At 42.8% G+C, this 23,294-nt stretch overlaps 1 protein-coding gene across 1 annotated transcript in view; it reads right to left on the bottom strand.

The window, feature by feature from the left end:
• Window positions 1-6,222: 6,222 nt before the first annotated feature.
• Window positions 6,223-23,294, bottom strand: part of LOC146235930 (phosphatidylinositol transfer protein beta isoform-like) — a 34,058-nt gene continuing 16,986 nt past the window's right edge. The window contains exons 8-11 of the mRNA XM_084686700.1: window positions 11,168-11,245; window positions 10,941-11,051; window positions 10,705-10,827; window positions 6,223-7,195 (exon numbers count right to left, since the gene is read on the bottom strand). Of these exons, the coding sequence (XP_084542826.1) occupies window positions 7,145-7,195; window positions 10,705-10,827; window positions 10,941-11,051; window positions 11,168-11,245 (363 nt within the window). The 3' untranslated portion in view covers window positions 6,223-7,144. The remainder of the gene's footprint in view (window positions 7,196-10,704; window positions 10,828-10,940; window positions 11,052-11,167; window positions 11,246-23,294) is intronic.

Raw genomic sequence — 23,294 nt, forward strand, 5'->3', positions numbered from 1 at the left:
AACGTCGGAAAACAACGTTGTGACGATGTTGGGGCTACGGACTAGCAACGTCGGAAAATAACGTCGCGGTTACGGACGGCAACCTTCTGGCGCCCCACAGATGCACGGTCCCGCAATGTCGCCAAAGACTTTACGGCAACGTATGTTGGTTCAACGAGTGATGTTGCGGCAACGTAAGGGCAACGTAACTGTGTTAGCTGGGTAATCTTTTCAAATCAATAACAAAGCTTCCTCCTCTTTCAAACTTATCTACTTCAGCATACTTTCAGCTAGAGACACCATTCAACCTTTAAAATGTTCACAAGACATTCGGCTTATAACTTTCTACAAAATGTTCACTATTTTCAGCTTTTTTAGCATGGTCAGCTATCCCCATTCAGGTTTTCAGCATTCTCACTGCTGTTTTGCAGGAACAGCCTTTTCTAGTTATTGTTTATTTTCGTGCCCCTAAGGCTCAGTCAATATTTTTACTACATAGACAAAGTCGATGTGAAAAGGTTTATCTTGGTCACAATTGCGTTGGTTCTATTGGGATTTATGTTTTAGGTTACGGTTTAGGTTTTAATAAAGTTTTTGTGGCAAAAGTGAAGCTAATGGTGGCTAACTTGCTAGCCACAGTCACTGATGCTACTGACGTCACGAAATATTGCGTGACTACCTCTAGCAGAACATTAGTTTATAGTATTGGGAAGTTCGGTTCATTTTACTGAGAGGGGGGGGGGGATACATCCACTGCAAACACGTATCATATTCTCATGTAAGTTAGTGCATGACATGTGCACCGGCAGATACTATTTCAAAAGAAATTCCTGCATTAAAATAATGTCTCATGAGTTTGTTTGATTTGGTCATGTATTATTACACTGGCATTTAATTATCAAGTCAAACAATTACACTGCACTAAACTGTAAGTGTAAATGTAAAGTGAAAATAACAAAACCAGTCAGTATGATGACTTGAGCGAATATCATTCACATCTTACTAAAACAGCGGCCACGCGAAAGGGAATAAGGAAACTTACTCAAATAAAAAATACAATGCGGGTCACGTGAAAAAAGGATCCAAAGACTCGTAGAAAGACCGAGTCGGGAAATGAACGAATCGTTCGTTTCCTCTAACTACAGAGCCTATGCAGGTCACGTGAAAAATGATCCAAAGACTCGTAGAAAGACCGAGTCGGGAAATGAACAAATCGTTCGTTTCCTCTAGCTACAGAGCCTATGCAGGTCACGTGAAAAATGATCCAAAGACTCGTAGAAAGACAGAGTCGGGAAATTAACAAATCACTCGTTGAGAGGACTCGTTACTCCCGAGTCCTTATAAGGATTCGTTCAAAATGAACGAATCGTTCACGAACGACACATCACTATTAGTTTAGCAGCTCGTTAGCTAGGCTAACTGCTTTTTTGCAAGGGAGCTGCAGAAACGCCAAAAGCAAATAGGCCAGGGTGATAACTATTTACTCATTTTACTTTGTGATATGAAACACAATTGTGAAGTGTAATGTGCAATATAAGTTGATATAAGGAAATAGTTACATCTACTTTCGGAAACAGCAGTCTACTATTTCACTGAAGCATTAGCATCATGACATTAGCCTCTGTTTTCCGGGCAACACATACTACGGTCGTCTATGATCCATCTGTTTTCAATCGTTAAAATAAACATTCCTCACAAATACATTTTCGTTGTAGGATTTATTATGACATTAGATTACAAGTAAACAATTTGTTGGTGATTTAATCTCTTCTTTTATTTTCTCAACAAGTAGGCTACTTTATCATTTAAAATGCCAACATTTAGTCTCCACAATGTTCTTTTCTCTTGTGGTTTTAGTTGGATTTTCAGGTACACTGTACAGTGGTTAATAGACATCAGCTCCTTCAATTTCACACTCCTTTACTCGGTACAAGTCCTTTTTGTTAATCAAAAAGTAGTCAATTCTGGCATAGCTATCATGTGGGGCTGAGTAGCCTAGTGTGTAGGCTATAGTCCCTCTTAGAAGGGTGGAATTCCCTCCAGAGATCAGCTGTACCAAATTCTTTGAATGTAGTTTTGATTATTTATCACAATATTGAAGTCGCCTCCACAAACTAATATTCCTTCTGCTTCCAATGTTATGTTGTTTAGCAAAGATTTGAAGAAATGCTTTCCTCTGTCAGGTGGGGCATAAACATTAACCAGTGTCACTATTTCTTTCTCAAATTTTCCCTTTACAATAATAAATCTTCCCTTTTCGTCACTAATTATTTTGATTCATTCAAATTTGACTGAATTTGATATTAGTATGATTACTCCTCTTCTACCACCTTGACGGAAGGAACTATGAAATGTATTGGTATAGCCAAACTTCAAGTTTCTCACTTTCCTGCCCAGACAAGTGTGTTTCCTGTAGGTATATAATTTGAGCAATGTCTTTTTTCAATATGGTCATTACCTTTTTACGCTTAATGTTATTATTAAGGCCATTAACATTCAATGACAGTTAAACCACATGCAAGTTCCCCCCCAAAAATTATCATGGCCGCACGCCGGACATCCGGCATGGTGCCGGAATACTAAGCTCTGAGATTTGTTAAAGTTTCTCCATCTTTTGAGGCTTAAAAAAAAAAATGTTATCCTTGATGCGTTTAAAAAGAGTGTGCCTTAAAATGCATTGATTTATTGGCAACATATACGGATTAACCCCCCTGAAATGTTTTTATCATTTAATTTTTGTTTCAATTTTTTTTTTTCATAATTGTTGCTACTTTGATAAATGTGTTTAACAATTAATTAATATAAAAAAAGACTAATGACCGCTAATGACTTGACTACATCCTGTCTATAGTTCTGACTCATGTGCCAAGTTGAAATTAAATAATTTCCATTAACGTCTAGTCTACTCTGTCGTGTGCAGTGTTTTGTGGATAGCAAAAATGCATTATGGGATTTGCCGTTCTCGGAGCATTTGCCTTGTCTGTTTAACTGAAAATATAAAAAAGAAAACTACAAATAATAATAATTTTGTAAAAAAAAGTTCTGCTTATTTGCTGTTACCATTTTTTTTTTGTCTCGCAGCAGGTCAGAGGATCTTTGGTATACTGCCCAATGATTTTTGTTGGTATTGCACCTTGAGTATGCGTACATTTAAGGGCCAGGAAGATGTGCACAAACTAATGCACCAAACGAACACTGTATACGTGCGGCAGCCATTCAGCGTATCCGTACACGTACTTAGCATGAAGTATATTTCAGTCTTTAGTCAACACTGAATTTAATTCACAAGAGTGGGCAGAAGTACCCGGAAGTCAACACCTGTCTAGTAAATTAGAAACTTCCTATCCATGACACTTATGGACAATTCACCAAGTTTATGTGTGAGGGCATAATTCAAGCTCCCACTTTTGGTCTGGCTTAAAGTAGCAGATTTTTTAACTGTTCGGAAGTGCTCAGTGCTACTTTTATTTTATTTAGCTTTGGTACACACAACACCTAACTAATTTTACAATGGCTTTAGTTATTTGAAAGGAGAAAACTAAAACACAAATGCATAAATAAATGAATGGAAAATGACTGACTTATTTGATGCTGATGTTATAACAAGTCAATATGTAGATGTGCTGTCCTTCTAGCTGTGCGCTCTCTCTCTCTTGCAGAACACTGAATGGAGAGCTGAGATGGCATACTGGCTGATAACTTGCACCTGGGCAGAGGCTGTATCTGCTCACTTTTCCGAAAGCCCACTCTCGGACTTGTTCTGCACCAGACCTGTTCAGCATGACTACCGGGAATTTGGTTGCTAGATTTCAGGCTTTGTTACAGCTTCTAACACACCTACACCTCACACATCTTTTACACACACTCCCTACCTGACGGATTCTCCTATAGACACATCACATATTTGGATTTCGGTAAACCATCGTTCCATTTGACCTTTTCAACAGGATCAAGAGTGTAGTTAAGTATTCCCCCTGCTGGTCATTAACCTGACGTGTCGGGAAGCCTCGCAAGGTAAGCTGTTTCACCCATAGGCTTACAGAAAATGGTTTAACCATATTGCTCAGCAGTAATAGTAAACCTTTCAACTCATATTCCAAATTGGAGTTGCTTTATGGAACATGGATAATCTATATACATCGTCTCAAATATACTTTCATTTGCTACATCCAGCAACTTCACGTCCTTCATTGCATGTCCTTGAGTCCTATGCAATTGGCTTACAACTGCCACATTTAAACTTATCACAGTGAACGGATTGCAAGATAGGAATCTATAGGTCTGTGAATATTGTTATTATAGTATGATGAAGGCCAAGTGTATTTATGCCACAGCAAAACTCTGAACTTCTAAACCATCATATAATCTACGTACGATTTGTTTTCATCACAACAGAAAAATCGGAAATTCCAAAATAAGAGTAAAAGGCATTTTTTTCTTCAAATTTATTAGATATTCTGTTAAGTTCCATTGTCTAGATTTTTTTTTTGCCACAGCTCAAAAGCTGCAAGAGAACAACTATTTTAACAATTTACATTCACCACAAATTCCCCTGAATTTCCCATTATCAGAAAATACATTTGAATTAATTGTGAATATAAAAAAATGAAGTAAATCAATAGTATATTTTGCAAGAGCTGTCCTGATTACAAGAAACATTTTTCATTTCAAGAGCATTTCATAGACTAATTATTTTCCCCTCTCAGTCACAAACTGGCTGGCATCATTGTACTGCTATAAAGAGTACATCATACACAGCACCTGCTTATGTTAAAGGTATAGTTCCCATCGATATAGTCATCCTTCAGAAGCAGTCCAAGGTCAAACTGAGTCAACAGCAATTTGGAGGTAAACTGTCCTCTTTGGGTTGCATTCTCGGCTAATGCAGGTGGCCTACCCGACAAACAATAATACATTGATCAAACTTAAATGGTCAACTTCTAAAACAAACATTTAAAAAAGAAAAAGGGTCTCAAACATTGAAAAGAAAAAAAACATCACTTGACCGTTTCATGTTTAGCATCTCACACCAAGGATTCGTAAGCGTGCAGATAAAAATATAGGGTTCTGTGGAAATGGGAGGAAGTAGTAGAAATGTTGGTTAATTCATCAATATTCTTATCTATTAATTATGTAGCAAGTACATGATCTGCCTTGCATGGGTGGAAATGTGTCTCCCTGCACTCAAACACATGCTTTTCATAGGTAAACCAGTATATGCATGGGCATAGAAAAAATTAATATGAAAAAATCAGTGAAGAAAAACAATGCATGACTAGCATGCTCTACAATACTTATGCATCAGGGTGGGAGTGGGAATTTAATTCTGTTCTGAACCGTGCCATCCACACTTACTGTCAGGGTCTCCCTGAATTTACACTACATATTGTACAAAGTTATAGCACTTTATCTACGAGGCGGTCATTTGGACCTGACAATGATTATAAAGATGAATTTGAAACAAGATAGTCATTGGTTATTCAACGATTACCAAGGGATCCCTTTAAGATGACAACCCTGTCACTACCGTGTCTTGATGTCCATCTCCGACGGAAAAAAAGTTGCACATGGAAAAGGAAACTTTGAGGACACATGGACATCAATTGGCATGTGTGCAAGACATGTACTACATCTACAGTATATTAAGCATTACACATCTCCATTCCTATATTTACACATATATCTGTCCCCTCCCCTTTGAAGTCAACTTTTGCATGGAACTCAAGCAGACATCTGACAGGTATGTGACAGTTCATGAAACAACCCCAGTTAGATCCCAATCACAAATATAGGACTCCTCTTACCCCACACTAAATCCTAATGGGATGGTGCAACACAGAGCTGACCTCAAATGAGCCAAAGCAAATACATCCTTCCCTGCCGGGAAAACCATAGTGGATGTTTCTAAACCAGTAATTCGCCACTCAGGGACACATTTTTTTAAACTGTAAAATAAAAAAGGGGGAAAATATATACATGTATGATGCAACAATCAGTCAAATGAAAGAAAAACATACTCTTTTAAACAATCTTTTTGTCGAAATTTGACTGTGGACCTCAGCCAGTAGAGGGCTATAGAGCCATACAATGTGTCAGGTAGAACTAAAACTTAGAGATAGTAGTTATGAACAAACACACACAAAACTTTCTGTTGAAGTAAACTGAAGTCGGAGGCCCAAAGTTGGCCCAGCCCTATTTGGGGGGGAGGGACACGCAGCAAAAGAATGAGACAAATGAACAGGCTTGATCAACTAAAAGCATCAGGTGGCACCTATACCACTCCGGAGCAGCTTTTGTTTAATTGTCTGAAGATATTAACCAACACCATCTCCCTCTACAGGGAAGAAGCAATCAGTTAATAAAAACTACACAACACACACAATTGCTAACTCAAACACACAACGTTAGAAGCTTCAAAGAGGACTCATACCCTCTCTTTTTTGGACACAGTCCCTAAATGCAGAAAAGTTGCATTGAGGTGTTAGCAAGCGTTTGCAATGCTAGTTGCTAAGATGATGCCTCTGTTCACATGCACTTGAGAGAAAATATGTGTGTCTACATGTGTATTGTAGAATAGCAGTGGCATAAGCATCACACATGTCCTAGGAACTCAAAAGCTGGAAAATGTGCAGAAAATAAAAATCGAAACAGGAAAATAAATGGAATAAAAATCAACAGAGAAACTTTCAGACTTGGGGGGGGGGGGGGGCGCAACATAACAGTCATGACAAACATTATACGAGGGGAAAATGGTCCAATACTGGTTAGAGTGACCTTATACCAATTTTTGTGGGAAATGTGTAACCAACAACTATAATGGCATTCTACTGTTTAAAAGACTTGGCCTTCTAAGTCATGTTTTTTACCCAGATACAAAGCCCATTTTTGACAGTCGACTAACAATGACATACAATTTACATTCTGGGAAAAAGTTTTTGTTATATTCTTTCTTTGTTGATGTATGCAAAAATCTTTTATTTTCAGTATGAGTAGGAGGCGGCTTGTGATTGGTTGAGGGTCTGTACAGCACTATTGACCAATCCTGACAAACCCCCCCAATGAATAAATGGAGACAGGAAGAGAGCAGCAAACAGCAGGGCCAGTCCCTCATTGTGTTGGGTGTGTCTTTGATGACATCATCATGAAAGGGTTTGGTTGGTTTGCCTCATTGCTCGTGAGCAGCACTGGTGCCTCGAACCTGTCCTGTTTTACGCAACTGAGAGCGGAGAAAGAGAGAAATGGAAAAGAGAAAGAACATACACAAAGAGAGATACAGTTTAAAGGTAAAGGGGGAGAAAGAAGAGTAAAAAAAAGATTAGAATTACAATTTCTACCCACTGAGTGTTAATGTGGAGTCTCACTGGGTTTAAGACTTAATGATGGACAAGTGAAAAAGACCTAGGTGGAGAACAGCATCACCTTGTCGACGGCAAATACAACTGAGACTGTCACATCCCAAACATTACCCATCTCAAAAACAGTAATTCCCCTTTCACTTTATGTCTCATCACAGAGTAAACACCATTTGCCATTGTAAATCTTCCATGACAATGTAATGAGATGCTAAACATGTCAAAAGACAATTGTAATGCTTTAACCAAAACCACGTTAGAGCCATGCAGGACAGAAAAAAAAGGCACGGCGTGGACACGTACGTCTCAAAGGCACACGTGTGCTGACTTGGCAGCGAGTATGGCATCAGCAAAGACAATAGTAATTGTGAAGTGATACCCAAAAACAATGACAAGGGCATGGTATGAGAAGACTACTACTGTATTCATTGTAGCATGCAATTACAACAGAAAATAAAAGAACTGCAAGCATGAGTGTTTCCCACAGATTAGAAAGCTATTTGTGGCGGCAAGGGGGGGGGGGTCATAATTCCTTCGTAGGTAATTTGTTACAGAACTTTATTATATTAAATATTAATCCAAAATGATTTACACCGTCACAAAATCAACATCAACAAATTTCAGCATATGCAGGTAGCAACGCTAGTGCTAAATAACCATTTAACCGGTCGACTCCATGACGCGGGTAAGTAGCTAGCTCCTGAGACTTATCACCAAATGAACGAAGGGGAACCTTCGATTGTTAAAGGTCACATGATATGAAAACTTCACTTTAGGAGGTTATTTAACATTAATATGAGTTCCCCTAGCCTGCCTTTGGTCCCCCAGTGGCTAGAATTTTTCGATAGGTGTAAACCAAGCCCTGGGTGTTTTTCTCTGCCTTTGAGAAAATTAGGGCTCAAACGCTCTGTTTGAAAAGCTGCTCCTTGTGATGTCACACGGAGCCTCTGCACAACCAGTAGCCTATCTTAATTTTATTTTCGCTGGAAATGCGCCAACACAACCTCTCAGTTTTGCATGTCTGCGCCAAACATTTCAGCCACCACTGTTTCCTTAACTTGAGCCAATACAAAGTTGGCCTTGCTGACCGTCTGAAATTAAATTCTGGATCAGTACTCCTTGGTCCAGCTACAAACCTCGGACAAGTAAGTCAACTAACTCTATATCATTTTGTTGCTCACTATATGGTTACCTAGCTTGCTACCCTTAGAATTTGGCTGTAACATTAGCGATGCAGCTATCAGCGGAGGTACTGTCGTTAATGTAAAGGGAGATAGCATCAAGTATGTGTGTAACTACACATTCTGTAACGCAGTGTTGTACGCTTCGTTGTTATGTGGATAACGTTCTGCTGTTGGTGTTATGGCGCGTGCGATATCCGCCTTTCCCCACATTGAAATGACTGAGTGTGCAGCTCTGCAAACCAGGGTTATCAGATGAGAATGGGCAAATTCGAGGCATCTTACAGCAACGGGTCTACGAGCCATTGCGATGCATCCACTGTAAACATTAGCGCATGGTGCCGCCTCTCTCCTCCTCATTTAGCATTTAAAGCTACAGCCACAGAAACAGCGCGTTCTGAGGAAAGCTCATTGTGGTACTAATCGTAGTGGCTATAATTCTACACCAAGGCTCAATTTCGGTAAAGAGACTTCAGATACTGTATTAGGGGACCACTAAGGCCTATATAAAAGCATCCAAAAACAGCATTTCATGTGACCATTAAGACATGTTCGTAGGTACCTAGCGAAAAGTAGCCTCAACTTTCCTAGACCTTTAGCTATGGAACTAATGCTGAAGGCTCGCTGATATAGCTGTCTGTCTTACTAGAATGGCGTATGTATGCATCGTTGCTAATGTGTGTTGACGTTGTGACTGTGTGTGTATGTGAAAAAGACGCGTGAGTGACAGAGAGACGGAGGGAGAGCAGGGAAAAGAAATGCAGCTGAACGAATACGCTGCGTGTTTTAACCTAAATAGTGTCACCAGATGCAATATGTGGCGGCCGGTGTTGATTCTGTGGCGCACCGCCACAAATTAGTCTGTGTGGGAAACACTGCATAAGAATTTACAACTGGGCTGTGAAGCGTTAAAACAGGAACATGGCACAGCAAAATAATTAATGAGAAAGAAAGATGGTGAGAATCTGAAACGCAGCAGACTTAACCCAACAGTGGAGAGATGGTTAAGCCGCTTGCACACTGCCCAGATAATGCCCAACTAGTCCCAACATTCTAAGTTGGTAGTTATTGGTTGCAGTCTTTAGAATGTTCAGAAAACCAGTTATTAATGTGAGCAATTAAAGATAAATAGAAACAAGGTGTCTGACACAAAGTTCAGCCATAACATCATGCTGCATCGCGTCACTCGTGTCCAGTTACGACATTCCAACATAAAACAAGGCTGTTGAACTGCTTTTAGTTGCATTGCATCACTCGCATCACATCCAGTTAGGACAATGTGCAACAGACAAGACACTTTTGTTGCTTATTTACGTTTTAGCCTTTTTTGACATGGATGAAGTGGAGGGCTTGTTAAATATGTTCAAAGTAGTCATGATCTACCTGGCCTTTTTAAAGCTTATTGATAAATTATCCAAAAGAGAATATGATAGCCTAATCTATTTATCCGGCTTAGTGCCTTGAGATTGTTAATAATAATACACTAGCCTACAGTTTACATGAAGATAATTTCAGGCTACTGATAGGAATGGAGATGTTTATTCTAAAATATAAGCCGTTTCCCTCTGTTCTCTACGACAGCAAGATATTCAACTTTAAGTTCCAAGTAGCCTGCGCACATTGGTCAGACTTTCCACGACTCCACCAAACCCAACTGGATATATCAAACTCGAAAAACTCCATCCAACCAATACCAACTAACACCGTCAAACACAGACTGACGGCGCACACTGATCCGACAGTTGCCATTGGAGTTGGTCTGCGTTTGTCTGGGCAGTTTTCAAGCGGCTTTAGGCAAACTGGAATCAGCAGTCAGGAAAAAAGAAAAGCGGGTGATGAGTAATGCTGACAAACGAAGGAAAGAGCAAGAGACTGATGAAGACAAGTGCAGAGTATGAATCCACACCGCCATCCCCATTCTCCCCATCTAGAACTTACTCAGCCTGCCTCAGGCCCTGGAATCTAGAGGGGGGCGGGATCTACTCTTCCGTTGCCGAGGTTCCTCGCACATCACCTTTCTGACGCATCTAAACAAAGTAGAACTGTCAGCAAGGACCAACTAGTAAGCCCCTGCTTGGCGCTTCGGCTGAGGGATAGGGGTAAGAGAGGGTTGAGGGGGTTAGCCCCCACTCCTCCTCTAGTGTTAGATTTTAATTATCATCAGACAGACATAGGTGTGCCCGGTAAGTTACCTCCTCTAGCTCCCTCTGTGTCTCCTCCTCCATCCGCCTGATGTCCTCCATGGTCAGGCCCACCCAACTGTCGATCCAGCAGAAGAGTTGGCGATGGAAGTTAGTGAAGATCCGCTTCTCTTGCTGTGGAGGAGGAAGAAGAAGGTAGGAGAGACAAGATAGGTAGGAAAGATGGGCTAGATCCACGTTTGGATGCTTCAAAACAACAGCGTGAAAGAGGTTATTAAGTGTTTTACCTTGTGGATAAAATGTTCTACTTTGCTCTGTAGACCCCACCACTTGAACTTGACGGTGACCAGTTTGTACGCACACATGCGAGGGCAGTCTGTCTTGGCCACCATCTCTTTCTGTCAGAGTATGGGTGGGGTGGGGGGGGATATAGACATGAATAGATGAATGGGACACTGGGAGACATGAACATTGGGCATTAGGAAAATGACAGGGAACACTGTGCATCTCGTACCTTCCAGTCAGGGCCCAGCGGTCCTCTGCCCGTCTTGGTTGAGTGGAAGAGAGCAGGATCCTCCTCCGGCTTATAGTCCTACAGGGTGTACAAATATATCATGGGGCATTATGAACCATGCATACTATGGAAGGATTTATTGTGTGTATATAATTTTGGCACCATTTAAATGACCTGTTTCACTGCAGGTGGTGGGGTGTGGGTACACCAATGCCCCCTATTAGAAGGCCAGCAACATGAGCTTTCACATACCCACTCCTCCTATTTTAAACCATTGGATGTGTGAGCAGTGGACACCCAGTACTTGAGCCATATGGGTCTTACAGATTAAGCCTTGGCTTCAGTCACTGATCCACTTATGTCATTACAGCACAATTGCTCCTGTAGGAAACAGTGTGGCCACACTGCCTATACTCGGGTCTGGCTCATGGCCTGCTCCAGGTTTCAAACCCCTGGAACCTTTGTTGGTAAGCATTCTGAGTGTATGTATGTATGTATGTATGTATGTATGTATGTATGTATGTATGTATGTATGTATGTATGTATGTATGTATGTATATACACACACTCTTTTAAAGCAATTTTATATTTTGAAATGATCCATTCTGGTTTTTGAAGGCCAGAAATTCATGACTTTGACAGATGGTCTGGGCTGGCTGATATTTGTAGTGGGCAGTAAGAGTGAGGTCTAACCTGTATAGACCCTGAGGATAAGTACTGAGGGCTTATAGACAGAATTAGATGTGACCGACACATATGGACTCAAGAGCACTACTCTGAGAATACAAAAGTACCTCCTGTGTCTCAGTATTCTGACTTGTGACAAAAAAACAAAACGGCTACAGTACTTCAGGGTCAAGGAGTAACTAATGTAGGAGATACTATGCCATTTCATGACTTGAGATTGTTACTTCGGAGCCTGCTGTATGCTTTCATAATGGGAATCCCGTTCTGCAAAATTCTGAACATGCAGAGCCAAACCTACACTATGGGAGGGAGACATCCACTGTGGCTGAAAACCTAGAATTGAAGCTCCAGTTTCAGACCATTTGCAAAACTCATCCCCCAAATATCAGTCTAAATGGCTACTTAGTTGGGTGTGCTTGCCTTTGTCAAGGCTCAACCTTTGTTCACTCAAGTATATATTTAGTTCAAGTCTTTTATTTGTCAGGTACACAGAACAACACAAGGTCAGACTAGGCACTGAAATTCTTAAGACAAGACAACGCAAGCACCTGGCATAACATGAGTACACAGAACATAATTTACATCTATGCTGAGCTTAAATAAGTGAAACTTCCTAAATATACAGATAGCAATAAATAATTGACTATACTAACCCTAATACTAAAACTTCCTAAATTACAGATACAATAAATAATACACTATACTAACCCTAAATGCACATAAAACCTATGTCAACCCTATAACCTTTTCTCACCTAAGTGGAGTACAGTACAATAGTGCAAAATTGGAGATCAGTGACTATGTCAATGACCATACAGGAGCCTGGTGGCGAGGTACAGTGAGGTACAGTAGTGCAATGTTACTGATAGTAGCTGAAAGTGACAGTGTATAAGTGAGCAGTAAATCAATGTCCATATCAGTGTCCATTCAGAAGCCTGATGGCCCTTGGGTAGAAACTGTTGTCCAGTCTGCGTGTGCACAACTGGATGCTGCGGTAACGCCTGCCAGAAGGCAAAGGGGTAAAGAGACTGAAGGATGGGTGGGAACAGTCTCTTAGAATCCTGCCGGCTTTCCTTAAGCAACGTGTGTTGTAGGTGTCCTGTAGGGCTGGGAGCTTCCTGACGATGATGAACTCAGCAGAACGGACCACACTTCGTAGGGGCCTTGCGGTCCCTTCCTGTGCAGCTCCCATACCACACTGTAATACAAACAGTCAGAATGCTCTCTATAGTGCATCTGTAAAAGTTAGTGAGGATGACTGAGTCCATAACAAACTTCTTCAGTCTCCTCAGGAAGAAGAGGCGCTTACGGGTCGATTTGACCACCTTGTCCGTGTGAACAGACCAGGTGAGGTTGTTGCTGATGTTCACCCCGAAAGAACTTGAAGCAGCTGACCTTCTCCACTTCAGATCCATTGATGAGTAGGGGTGCATATGCTCCTCCTCCTGCCGCCTCCTATAGTCCACAAACTGTGGACTTCCTGATGTTGAGAGAGAGGTTATCGTCCTGACACCATTATGTCAGGGTGTCAACCTCCTCTCTGTAGGCTGACTCGTCACTGTCAGAGATGAGGCCCACGATTGTTGTGTCGTCAGCAAACTTAACAAGGAGGTTGGAGCTGTGCGTTGCCTCACAGTCGTAAGTGAACAAGGAGAACAGGAGAGGGCTGAGCACACAGCCCTGGGGGGTACTTGTGTTGGTGATCAGTACAGATGAGGTGCGGTCACCGATTCTCAACACCTGTGGCCTCCGTCAGGAAGTGGAAGATCCACTTGCAGAGGGAGGTGCTTAGTCCCAGGTCCACAAGCTTGGAGACCAGTCTGGAGGGGATGATGGTGTTGAATGCTGAGCTGTAGTCAATGAACAGCATCGTCACATACGTATTCCCCTTGTCCAGGTGAGAGAGAGCGGTGTGCATAGTCAGAGCGATGGCTTAGTCTGTAGACCTGTTGGACCGGTATGCAAACTGCATAGGGTCCAGGTTGGGGGGCAACGAGGAGCAGATGAATGATTTGACAAGCCGCTCAAAGCACTTCATGATGACAGAGGTCAGTGCTATTGGGCGATAGTCATTCAAACATGTGACCTTGGTGTTCTTGGGCACAGGGATAATGGTGGTCCTCTTGAAGCAGGTGGGGAGTACAGACAGGTTAAAGGAGACGTTGAAGATATCACTGAAGACCCCTGCCAGTTGGTCAGCGCAGCCCCTGAGGGCCCTACCTGAAATGCCGTCTGGGCCAGGGGGCTTGCGAGGGTTGATCTTCTTAAAGCACAGCCTCACCTCGGCTACAGTTAGTGTAGGCACACCACTGGCTTGGCCTTCAGTTAGCTCCACTGCAGGGTGGTCACTGTCCCTCTAAAAGCGAGCGTAGAAGGAATTCAGCTTGTCTGGCAGTAGGACAGAGGACTGGGTTTCATTGTAGCCTCTCCCTTTGTAGTCAGTAATGGCTTTAAGTCCACTCCACATGCACCTGGGGTCAGAGCCATGGTAGCTGGACTCCACCTTGGTCCTATAAGCCCTTTTCGCTGCTTTGATGGCCTTCAGAAGGTCGTATCTGGCCTTCCTGTACTAATCAGGGTCCCCAGAATGAAAGACGACAGTGCATGTCACGCTAATTCATCTGCATATTCATTTATGGGAGGAGGCAAGGCGGGGTCAGTGGCTCGTTCACGTGCGGTCAATCTCAAGTTGATTGTGATTTATAAAGGAAAGGTGCGCAGGACCTGGCGTACGACTGGTTTTATACATGTGAATATTTCTGTACGTAGGTACTTTGAGTTTTGGCCGTACACAATCTTCTGGTATGAAAGCTGCGCAATCCTTTATACAAGAGGCCCCTGGTCTCCACGTGTGAAGAAGTCAATGTGCTGATAGTATTTGGGCTGGACTTCATGTTGGCTCTGTTGAAATCACATGGACGGTTCATCCAAAGCAGCGGCCTTGTCTGCCTTGGGGGGGGGATGTTGACTGCACTCATGACGACCGCAGTGAATTCCAGAGGCAGATAGAAAGGTTTGATTTTTACAGTTAGCAGCTCAAGGACCGGAGAGCAGTGAGATGCTAGTACCGCTACATCCGTAGCCCAGAGAGTTAACCATAACACAGACACCTCCGCCCCTGCACTTCCCTGAATCAGCTGTTCTGTACTGGCGGTATATGGTGAATCCCAACGGTGTAACTGCTGTGTCGGAGATCTCTGGAGACAGCCAGGTCTCGACGAACGCCAGTAACACAGCAGTTCCTGATGTCCCGTTGGAATTTGACACGAGTGTTCAGTTCATCCATTTTGTTGTTGATGGACTAAACGTTAGCAAGTAAGATGGTTGGAAAAGTAGGTTGGAAGCACCGTTTCCGAGTTCGAACAAGAACTCCAGCAGCGCTCTCGTCGGCGCAGCCATCTCTAGGCGTACCGGATATTTATTGGGTGTGCTCTATCTATTTGTATTATTATTATTATTATTTATTTTCCCATCCCTAAGGATCCCTCAATATTTGGACTACATAGACAACGTTGGTGTCAAAAGGTTCGTCTAGGTAGCGATTGCATTGCTTGTATTTTTATTTACGTTCCGTTGCATGATTTAAGTTGAAATTACGTTTTTGTGGCAAAAAGTGAAGCTAACGGTGGCTAACTTGCTAGCCACAGTCACTGACGATACTAACGTAACTAGAGAGGGTACAATTTCTGGGGAAATTGTAGGGTGTGCTTGCTTGCTTGCTTCAGTTGCAGGTGGGTCCGTTTTCCCTTCTAGTGATATTTCAAGCATTTAGCCTACTCATATTAAATAATTCATTAAAAACATCCTTTGAAACAAGGAACCCCCTTTGAAACAAGCTACTGTAACAACGTTGTCACTGGCAGTATTTCAGTTGGAATTGCGATTCAAATAGTACCGTCTGCTAACTGCCAAATTTCACCGCATCAGATTCAAGACCCTGGTACTGACCTTCCGAGCAGTGAACGGGACTGCACCCGACTACATCAAGTCTCTCCTGCAGCCTTACACCCCCACCCGCCACCTACGTGCTTCTTCAGACAACCGCTTGGTGGTCCCACCGCTCAAGACCGCCTGGTCCCAACACAAGCTCTTCTCCTTCCTGGCCCCCCAGTGGTGGAATCAACTCCCCACCTCCATCAAAGACACAGACTGTCTCTCCACCTTCAAGAGAAGGCTCAAGACTCACTTGTTCCGGGAGTACAACTGTACTTGGGAATGGTTTGCTGAACCCAATGCTAGTTTCCTCAAGGATCACAATGACTCTTGCTTAGAGACTTGTTGCTCTTGTTGGTTAGTGGCAACTGATTTAAACTGTTGTATTCGCTCCAAAATATTCTATTTTAGTTCATCTTATTTTTATTTTTTACTGCTGCTGCTTTTCTACAGGTACACTTGCATTTAGAGATTCATGTTGTTTAAATTTTAACTTGCCTAACTACATGCTCTTATGGTTCTTCCCTTTGGCACTTATTTTTTGGTTGTTCACAATGTGTGCTTCTTGTTTTGGCTACCCGCAATGCTTTGGGGCTATCTTGTTGTTATTATCAGTGACCTATGCACTTTGTAAAGCTCTCTCTTGGAAGTCACTTAGGATTAAAATGTCTGCTAAATGAATAAATGTAATGACAAATTTAGTGGTCTTTTGAAAATCACCCATTTTACAGGGGCAGTTTCAAATTGTGAGATTTGCATAAGAAAGAGGTGTGGACTTCGAGGTTCACTGTATGTCCATTTTACCCACCAAACTGCCGTTATTCAACTATGATGAGTTGGGATGGTTATCGAGATGTTTATTGAGTCAGTGAACCGAGCCCCTGCTGATTCCTAACCCAAATTCTTTAACGATTCTGCTAACGGTTCTCTGTGCCGTTGCACATGCGCAAACTTTTATAGTTTATTCAGACTGCAGCAAACATGCCAACTAGGCAGAAGCGTTCTTAAGTTTGGTTGTATTTCACACAAAAAAACAGTCCAGTTGTAACTAGGGATGCACCAAATCCAGGATTCGGTTTCGGACGAATATTGGGCTTTTTGACAGGGTTCGGTTTCGGCCGAACCTTAGAATTGTTTCCACCGAACACTACGCTTGCACTACGCGGGATACGCTGGTCGACATAATGACACTGCCGTTGATTACGGGAAGGTGTTCAAGTAGGTGGACAGTACAATGCAGTAGGCTGAGAGAAAATGAAAATGGAACTCATGAGCAGAAAGTGTTGTTTGGCAGTACTTTCAGTAACAAGAAGGCGATTCAAGTCAAACTACATGTTCAATTTACAATGCTGATTTGTCTTGTGGTGGCAAGGACCCTAAACAATACACAACATCTCCACAGTTAAAACATTTGCGTATGAAACATCCGAAAAAAAAATCAAGAAATCTTAAAGGCTAAAATGTTGGATTTTGATTGGATCTTGAGATAGGCATATAGTAATAAGGGGCGCCATATAGGGGGGAAGGTTAGGACAACTGACTGACAGGGGCCCCCCAAAAATTGAAAAAAGAATAGAAATGATTTATATTTTTTTATTATGGGGACCAAAATTCCTGGCAAATGGTAATTGTCAAAATTATTTTTCCCACTTGTCTTCCTGGCATAGAGTTGCCTATTCTTAAGATTTTTTTTTTACAGTTAAAGAAAAAAAGAAATACTCTGTGGACGTTGTTTACTTCATTGATGTGTTTACTGTGTTAATGGACTGAGGATGGAGTAGGATTCGGTATTCGGTTTCAGATTCAGCCAAATCTTAAAGTGTATACGGTATTTGGCCGAACCCAAAAAATCTGGATTCGGGGCACCCCTACTTGTAACGCGTGTAAAAAGTCTATTTCGTCAAAGGGAGGAAATACAACAAATATAAAGAAGCATTTGAACACAGCATGGAATGAAGTTACTGGAATGTCATGGGCACGCAGCAGCGCAGCTAACGTTCGCGCTTAATCTCTATCCAAGGTAGAGCTAAACTCCTCAAAGATGATCACAATCACTTGTCACTGTGTGAAGCAATTTACCTTAATTGTGTATAGTCGATCAAGTTATCGTCTGTCCCGTCGTTTGAAACATACATTTTAGCTCCAGCATTCGTCTCCCATTATTGAGGGCGTGTTATCAGCAAACGTTCGCGTTGTCGTGTTAACCCATTATTAAACTGAGCATTTTGATTTTAATCCATTATTTAACAGCATTTTAATTGTTTAACAGAATGGCCTGTTTGACACTGTCATATTATACGATTTGACCTTGAAGATTTGAAAGTTGAAGACTCTATAACTAAGCTAGCGTAGCTAATAGAAGTGTAGAAGAAGAGCAATGGAAACATGTAAATGTGTATGTATACATACTGTATATGGCGTGCAGCATTAACAAATTGTATAAAAGAAAATTAATGTAAATAAACCCGTTTGTGCTCTTTTTTTCCCCCCTTGCCCAATAAGAATCGATAATAGAATCAATAAGGAATCAAATCTAAGCAGGAATTGATAAGGAATCGGAATTGTTAAAGGAGTTGCTGATTGCAAAACCGATTTTACCATTTCATAGTTGACAAGTTCGACAGATCGGTGGGTAAAATGAACATAGTCTGCTAAATGTAAATACAGTGAACCTCAAAGTCCATTGACACCTCTTTCCTATGCAAATCTCAAAATGAAAAAATTAGGCTGTAAAACAGTAGCTTTTCAACAAAGCCACCGGACTAACGTCAATCCGGTGGACCGCCTTTTTTGGCTCTGGTCTGTATCTTTGTCACGCCCCAAAATGTACATCCAGACCAGCCCCACTCACTGATGTTCTTGCCCAGTCAGAGGTAGGGTAGATCTCCGATACTAGTTTAGCTGCACGCTGCTCTGTGAAGGCTACTTCTAAGGAATTACAAAGAAGAACGTTTTGAATTATAACAAGGATATTGAAAATGGACCACGGTCGTAAATGCTGTGTTCCAGGCTGTACAGGGAAGGCTAACACTCAGTCTTCCCAAGGAGACAAACATTCGACAGGCATGGCTGCTGTTCTTCTTTGAGAAGATCCCGGCGAAGTTCAACACAATTATTCATTTGCTCTAAACATTTCACCCAAGACAGTTTTGGCAACCTTGGACAATTTCAAGCAGGATTTGCTAAGAAGCTGAACCTGAAAAGAAGTCCTGTTCCGACCGTATGCTCAGTGCAACCGCAAGTTCTAAGTACAGTTTAATTTTGTCGATAACAGTTATTAGCAATGCTAACGTCTCCTGTATCTAGCATAGGTAGAATGCTAAATAAGTTTCTAAACACATCAACATACTTTACCCTACCCAGTGCCATGTTTGTGCATTGCTATGCGCACAGACTGAATCTGGTGCTGTCTTGGGGTGCTAAATGCTTGCCTGAGTGCAGAATCTTTTTTGCATCACTCTCTGGGTTTGCCACATTTTTTTTCCAAATCCACAAAGAGGACATCTTTTCTGGAGTCTGCAGGCTGTTCAAGGTTGCCCAGGAATGCTCCTACTTGATGGAATTTCACATCCCGGATAGTGAGGACTGTGGCAAACAATTATGATGGCCTCCTGCAGACATTTGATAACATCATTGCAGATACGACAATGGATGATGATACACTGGATTGTGCCAAAGGCTTTGGGATTGTGTGACGTCAACTCCCGGAGTACTATACCATCCATGAGTTTAATTGGAAAAATAAAAAAATAAATGTTGTAAAGAAAGTGATGCAAAGTAAATTTGCATCATAATTTCGAACGTGGTGTTAGTGCCAATGGGTAGAATCAGAAGAGCATGTAGTTAAACAAATTACAATTAAATAACATGATACTCAAAAGTGCTAGAGTATACCTGGAGGAAAGCAAGAAACAACCAGAGGGTACAATTTCTGGGGGAAATGTAGGGTGTGCTTGCTTGTTTTGGTTGCAGGGGTCAGTATTTAAATTAAATTTCTGAAAACTGATATTTCTGTATATTTCATATTAAAATGCATAGCCTGAGGCAGCTGATGTGTACCAGCAGGCCAAGCGGTATGCGGCTTTGGCGGTCGCGGAGGCAAAAACCAGGGCATGGGAGGAGTTCGGCGAGGCCATGGAGAATGACTTCCGAACGGCTTCAAAAAGGTTCTGGACCACCATCCGGCGGCTCAGGAGGGGGGAAGCAGTGCTCTGTCAACACTGTATACGGTGCAGATGGTGCGCTGCTGACCTCGACAGGTGACGTCCTGGATCGGTGGAAGGAATACTTCGAAGACCTCCTTAATTCCACCAACACACTTTCCGACGTGGAGGCAGAGTCTGGGGACATCGAGGGGGGGCCCTTCTATCTCTGGGGCTGAGGTCGCCGAGGTGGTTGAAAAGCTCCGCGGTGGCAGGGCCCCTGGGGTGGATGAGGTCCGCCCGGAGTTCCTTAAGGCTCTGGATGTTGTAGGGCTGTCTTGGCTGACATGACTCTGCAACATCGCGTGGACATCGGGGACAGTGCCTCTGGACTGGCAGACTGGGGTGGTGGTTCCCCTCTTTAAAAAGGGGGACCGGAGGTGTGCTCCAACTTCAGGGGGATCACACTCCTCAGCGTCCCTGGGAAATACTATTCAGGGGTCCTGGAGAGGAGGGTCGGTCGGATTGTCGAACCTCGGATTCAGGAGGAGCAATGTGGTTTTCGTCCTGGCCGTGGAACAGTGGACCAGCTCTATACCCTCCGCGGAGTCCTGGAGGGTACGTGGGAGTTCGCCCAACCAGTCTACACATGTTTTGTGGATTTTGAAAAGGCGTTCGACCGTGTCCCTCGGGGGCTCATGTGGGGGGTGCTCCGAGAGTATGGGGTACAGGATTCCCTGATCGGGGCTGTCCGGTCCCTGTACGACCGGTGCCAGAGTTTGGTCCGCATTGCCGGTAGTAAGTCGAACTTGTTTCCGGTGAGGGTTGGACTCCGCCAGGGCTGCCGTATGTCACAGATTCTATTCATTACCTATATGGACAGAATTTCTAGGCGTAGCCAGGGTGTTGAGGGGGTCCGGTTTGGTGACCTCAGGATCGGGTCGCTGCTTTTTGCAGATGATGTTGTCCTGTTGGCTTCATCGGGCCGCGACCTTCAGCTCTCACTCATTCGCAACCGAATGTGAAGCGGCTGGGATGCGAATCAGCACCTCCAAATCTGAGGCCATGGTTATCGACCGGAAAAGGGTGGAGTGCCATCTCCGGGTCGGGGAGGAGATCCTGAACCAAGTGGAGGAGTTCAAGTATCTCGGGGTCTTGTTCACGAGTGAGGGAAGAATGGAGCGCGAGGTCGACAGGCGGATCGGTGCGGCGTCCGCAGTGATGCGGGCTCTGCATCGGTCCGTCGTGGTGAAGACGGAGCTGAGTCGAAAGGCGAAGCTCTCTATTTACCAGTCGATCTACGTTCCTACCCTCACCTATGGTCACGAACTATGGGTAGTGACCGAAAGAACGAGATCGCGAATACAAGCGGCCGAAATGAGCTTTCTCCGCAGGGTGTCCGGGCTCTCCCTTAGAGATAGGGTGAGAAGCTCGGTCATCCGGGAGGGGCTCAGAGTAGAACCGCTGCTCCTCCGCGTCGAGAGGAGCCAGCTGAAGTGACTCGGGCATCTGATTAGGATGCCTCCTGGACGCCTCCCTGGTGAGGTGTTCCGGGCACGTCCCACTGGGAAGAGGCCCCGGGGAAGACCCAGGACACGCTGGAGGGACTATGTCTCTCGGCTGGCCTGGGAACGCCTCGGGGTCCCCCAGGAAGAGCTGGTGGAAGTGGCCGGGGAGAGGGAAGTCTGGGCCTCCCTGCTTAGGTCGCTGCCCCCGCGACCCGATCCCCGGACAAGCGGCAGATGATGGATGGATGGATGGATAACCTACTTATTATTTATAAAGATTAGATAGATTTAAAAGCATATTTTTTTCTGCTCATTTACAACTCAAAATACTAAGAGTGAAGAGTAGAATGAAATAATTGTCTTCTAATTTCCCCTGCAAGAGGGAATGGTGATAAGCAACCTCATAGTTGAATATAAACAAATACATTTGGCAGACCGGTGTAAAAATGGACCTAATCTCTATGACTTAAACGTCATTGTAAGTTTTTCCCTTATGATATTTTCAGGCATTTAGCCTACTCGTATTGCATTCATTCATTAATAAAGAACCCCCTTTGAAATTTATTTTAACAACGACGTTACCAGCAGTAGCTAGCTATCTCAGATGGAATCACAATTCAAATAGTATCATCTGCTAACTGAAAATATGCCCCCAAAAACGTAAATAAGCTTGACATTTATTTAGGGAAAAATCACTCATTCATAAAAATGTCAGTGGTAGCGATCATTGTCAGTAACAAGGCAAAATACGATATAGCCTTGCTGTGTAAAGAAGCTAGCCCGGTAAATTTTTAGGCTACAACTACTACTAAACCGTCTTGGTAGCGATTGCGTTGATTGAATTCAATTTAACTTGAACTTGTTACTTACGTTGTACGGTCTAGGCTGAAATGAATTATACAGATTGAAGTTTAGGCTGTGGCAATGGAGTTCAGGTTAGTAGTCACTAGTCAGATAGTTTCACCTTTTGAAAGACTTTTGATTTAACCTCTTAGGCTGTTATATGTGCCTAAAAACGCCTAAACAGCATACCCAAAGTAAATTGACTGCTGTTCGTGAACCATTTGGAGTTCATGCATGTAAAAGGACTTTTGAAAGCTGACACTCTGAAGTTATGTTCCTTGTTGTCAGAACCCCTGTCAGTCCTACTGGTGTTGAGTAATAGAAGCTTGAACAGAAGGAAAGTAAAAGTTTCTATTTCCGCCTAGATTTTGTGTTGAAAACAGATTCCTGAAGATGCCTAGAGGTGGTAGGTATTAGCTGGAAGACAGCATTGGACCACAGGTTGAAGCCTTACCCAATTCAGATCAAAAGTCAAACACAATACCACAATATATTCATATTTGGCACATGTTTTTATAAGAGTACATCCATGCGTTTTCTAAAAGGGCCTTTTGGAGACTCCAGAATGAACCCTGTAACCAAGGTCAAATTCTTAGGATAAAAAGGTAGAATTGTTATCTCTAATGAAAGGTGGTACTTAGAACTATCATATATAACAGCTAAATCCCTCATTAGTATTACTGAAACACAAAAACTGAAGAATAAACACGTTGAACACAGACCTAGTTGGCTTTAGAGGGCTGTCACCGGGGCATGGAAGCTCCTATTGGGTCAACCAAGGTGTCTATGAAAAGGTCAGAGTGTAGCGGCCATTTTAAGACTACCCCCGTGTTTGTACTCGACCCACATTTCCTCCTATGAGCGATAGTAAGTGAGAGACTGAAAAAAAATAATTGGAAGACGTAAGAATGAAGCAACAAGATCGTGGCTATGTGTGGATATAATTCATTGTTTGGACAACTACTCGACATGGTTTGATACTTTAGACCAGTGGTTCTCAAACTTTAGACCCCG

This window comes from Hypomesus nipponensis, chromosome 22 (assembly GCF_054491055.1).
Source record: "Hypomesus nipponensis isolate SF chromosome 22, ASM5449105v1, whole genome shotgun sequence".
NCBI classification, from domain to species: domain Eukaryota; kingdom Metazoa; phylum Chordata; class Actinopteri; order Osmeriformes; family Osmeridae; genus Hypomesus; species Hypomesus nipponensis.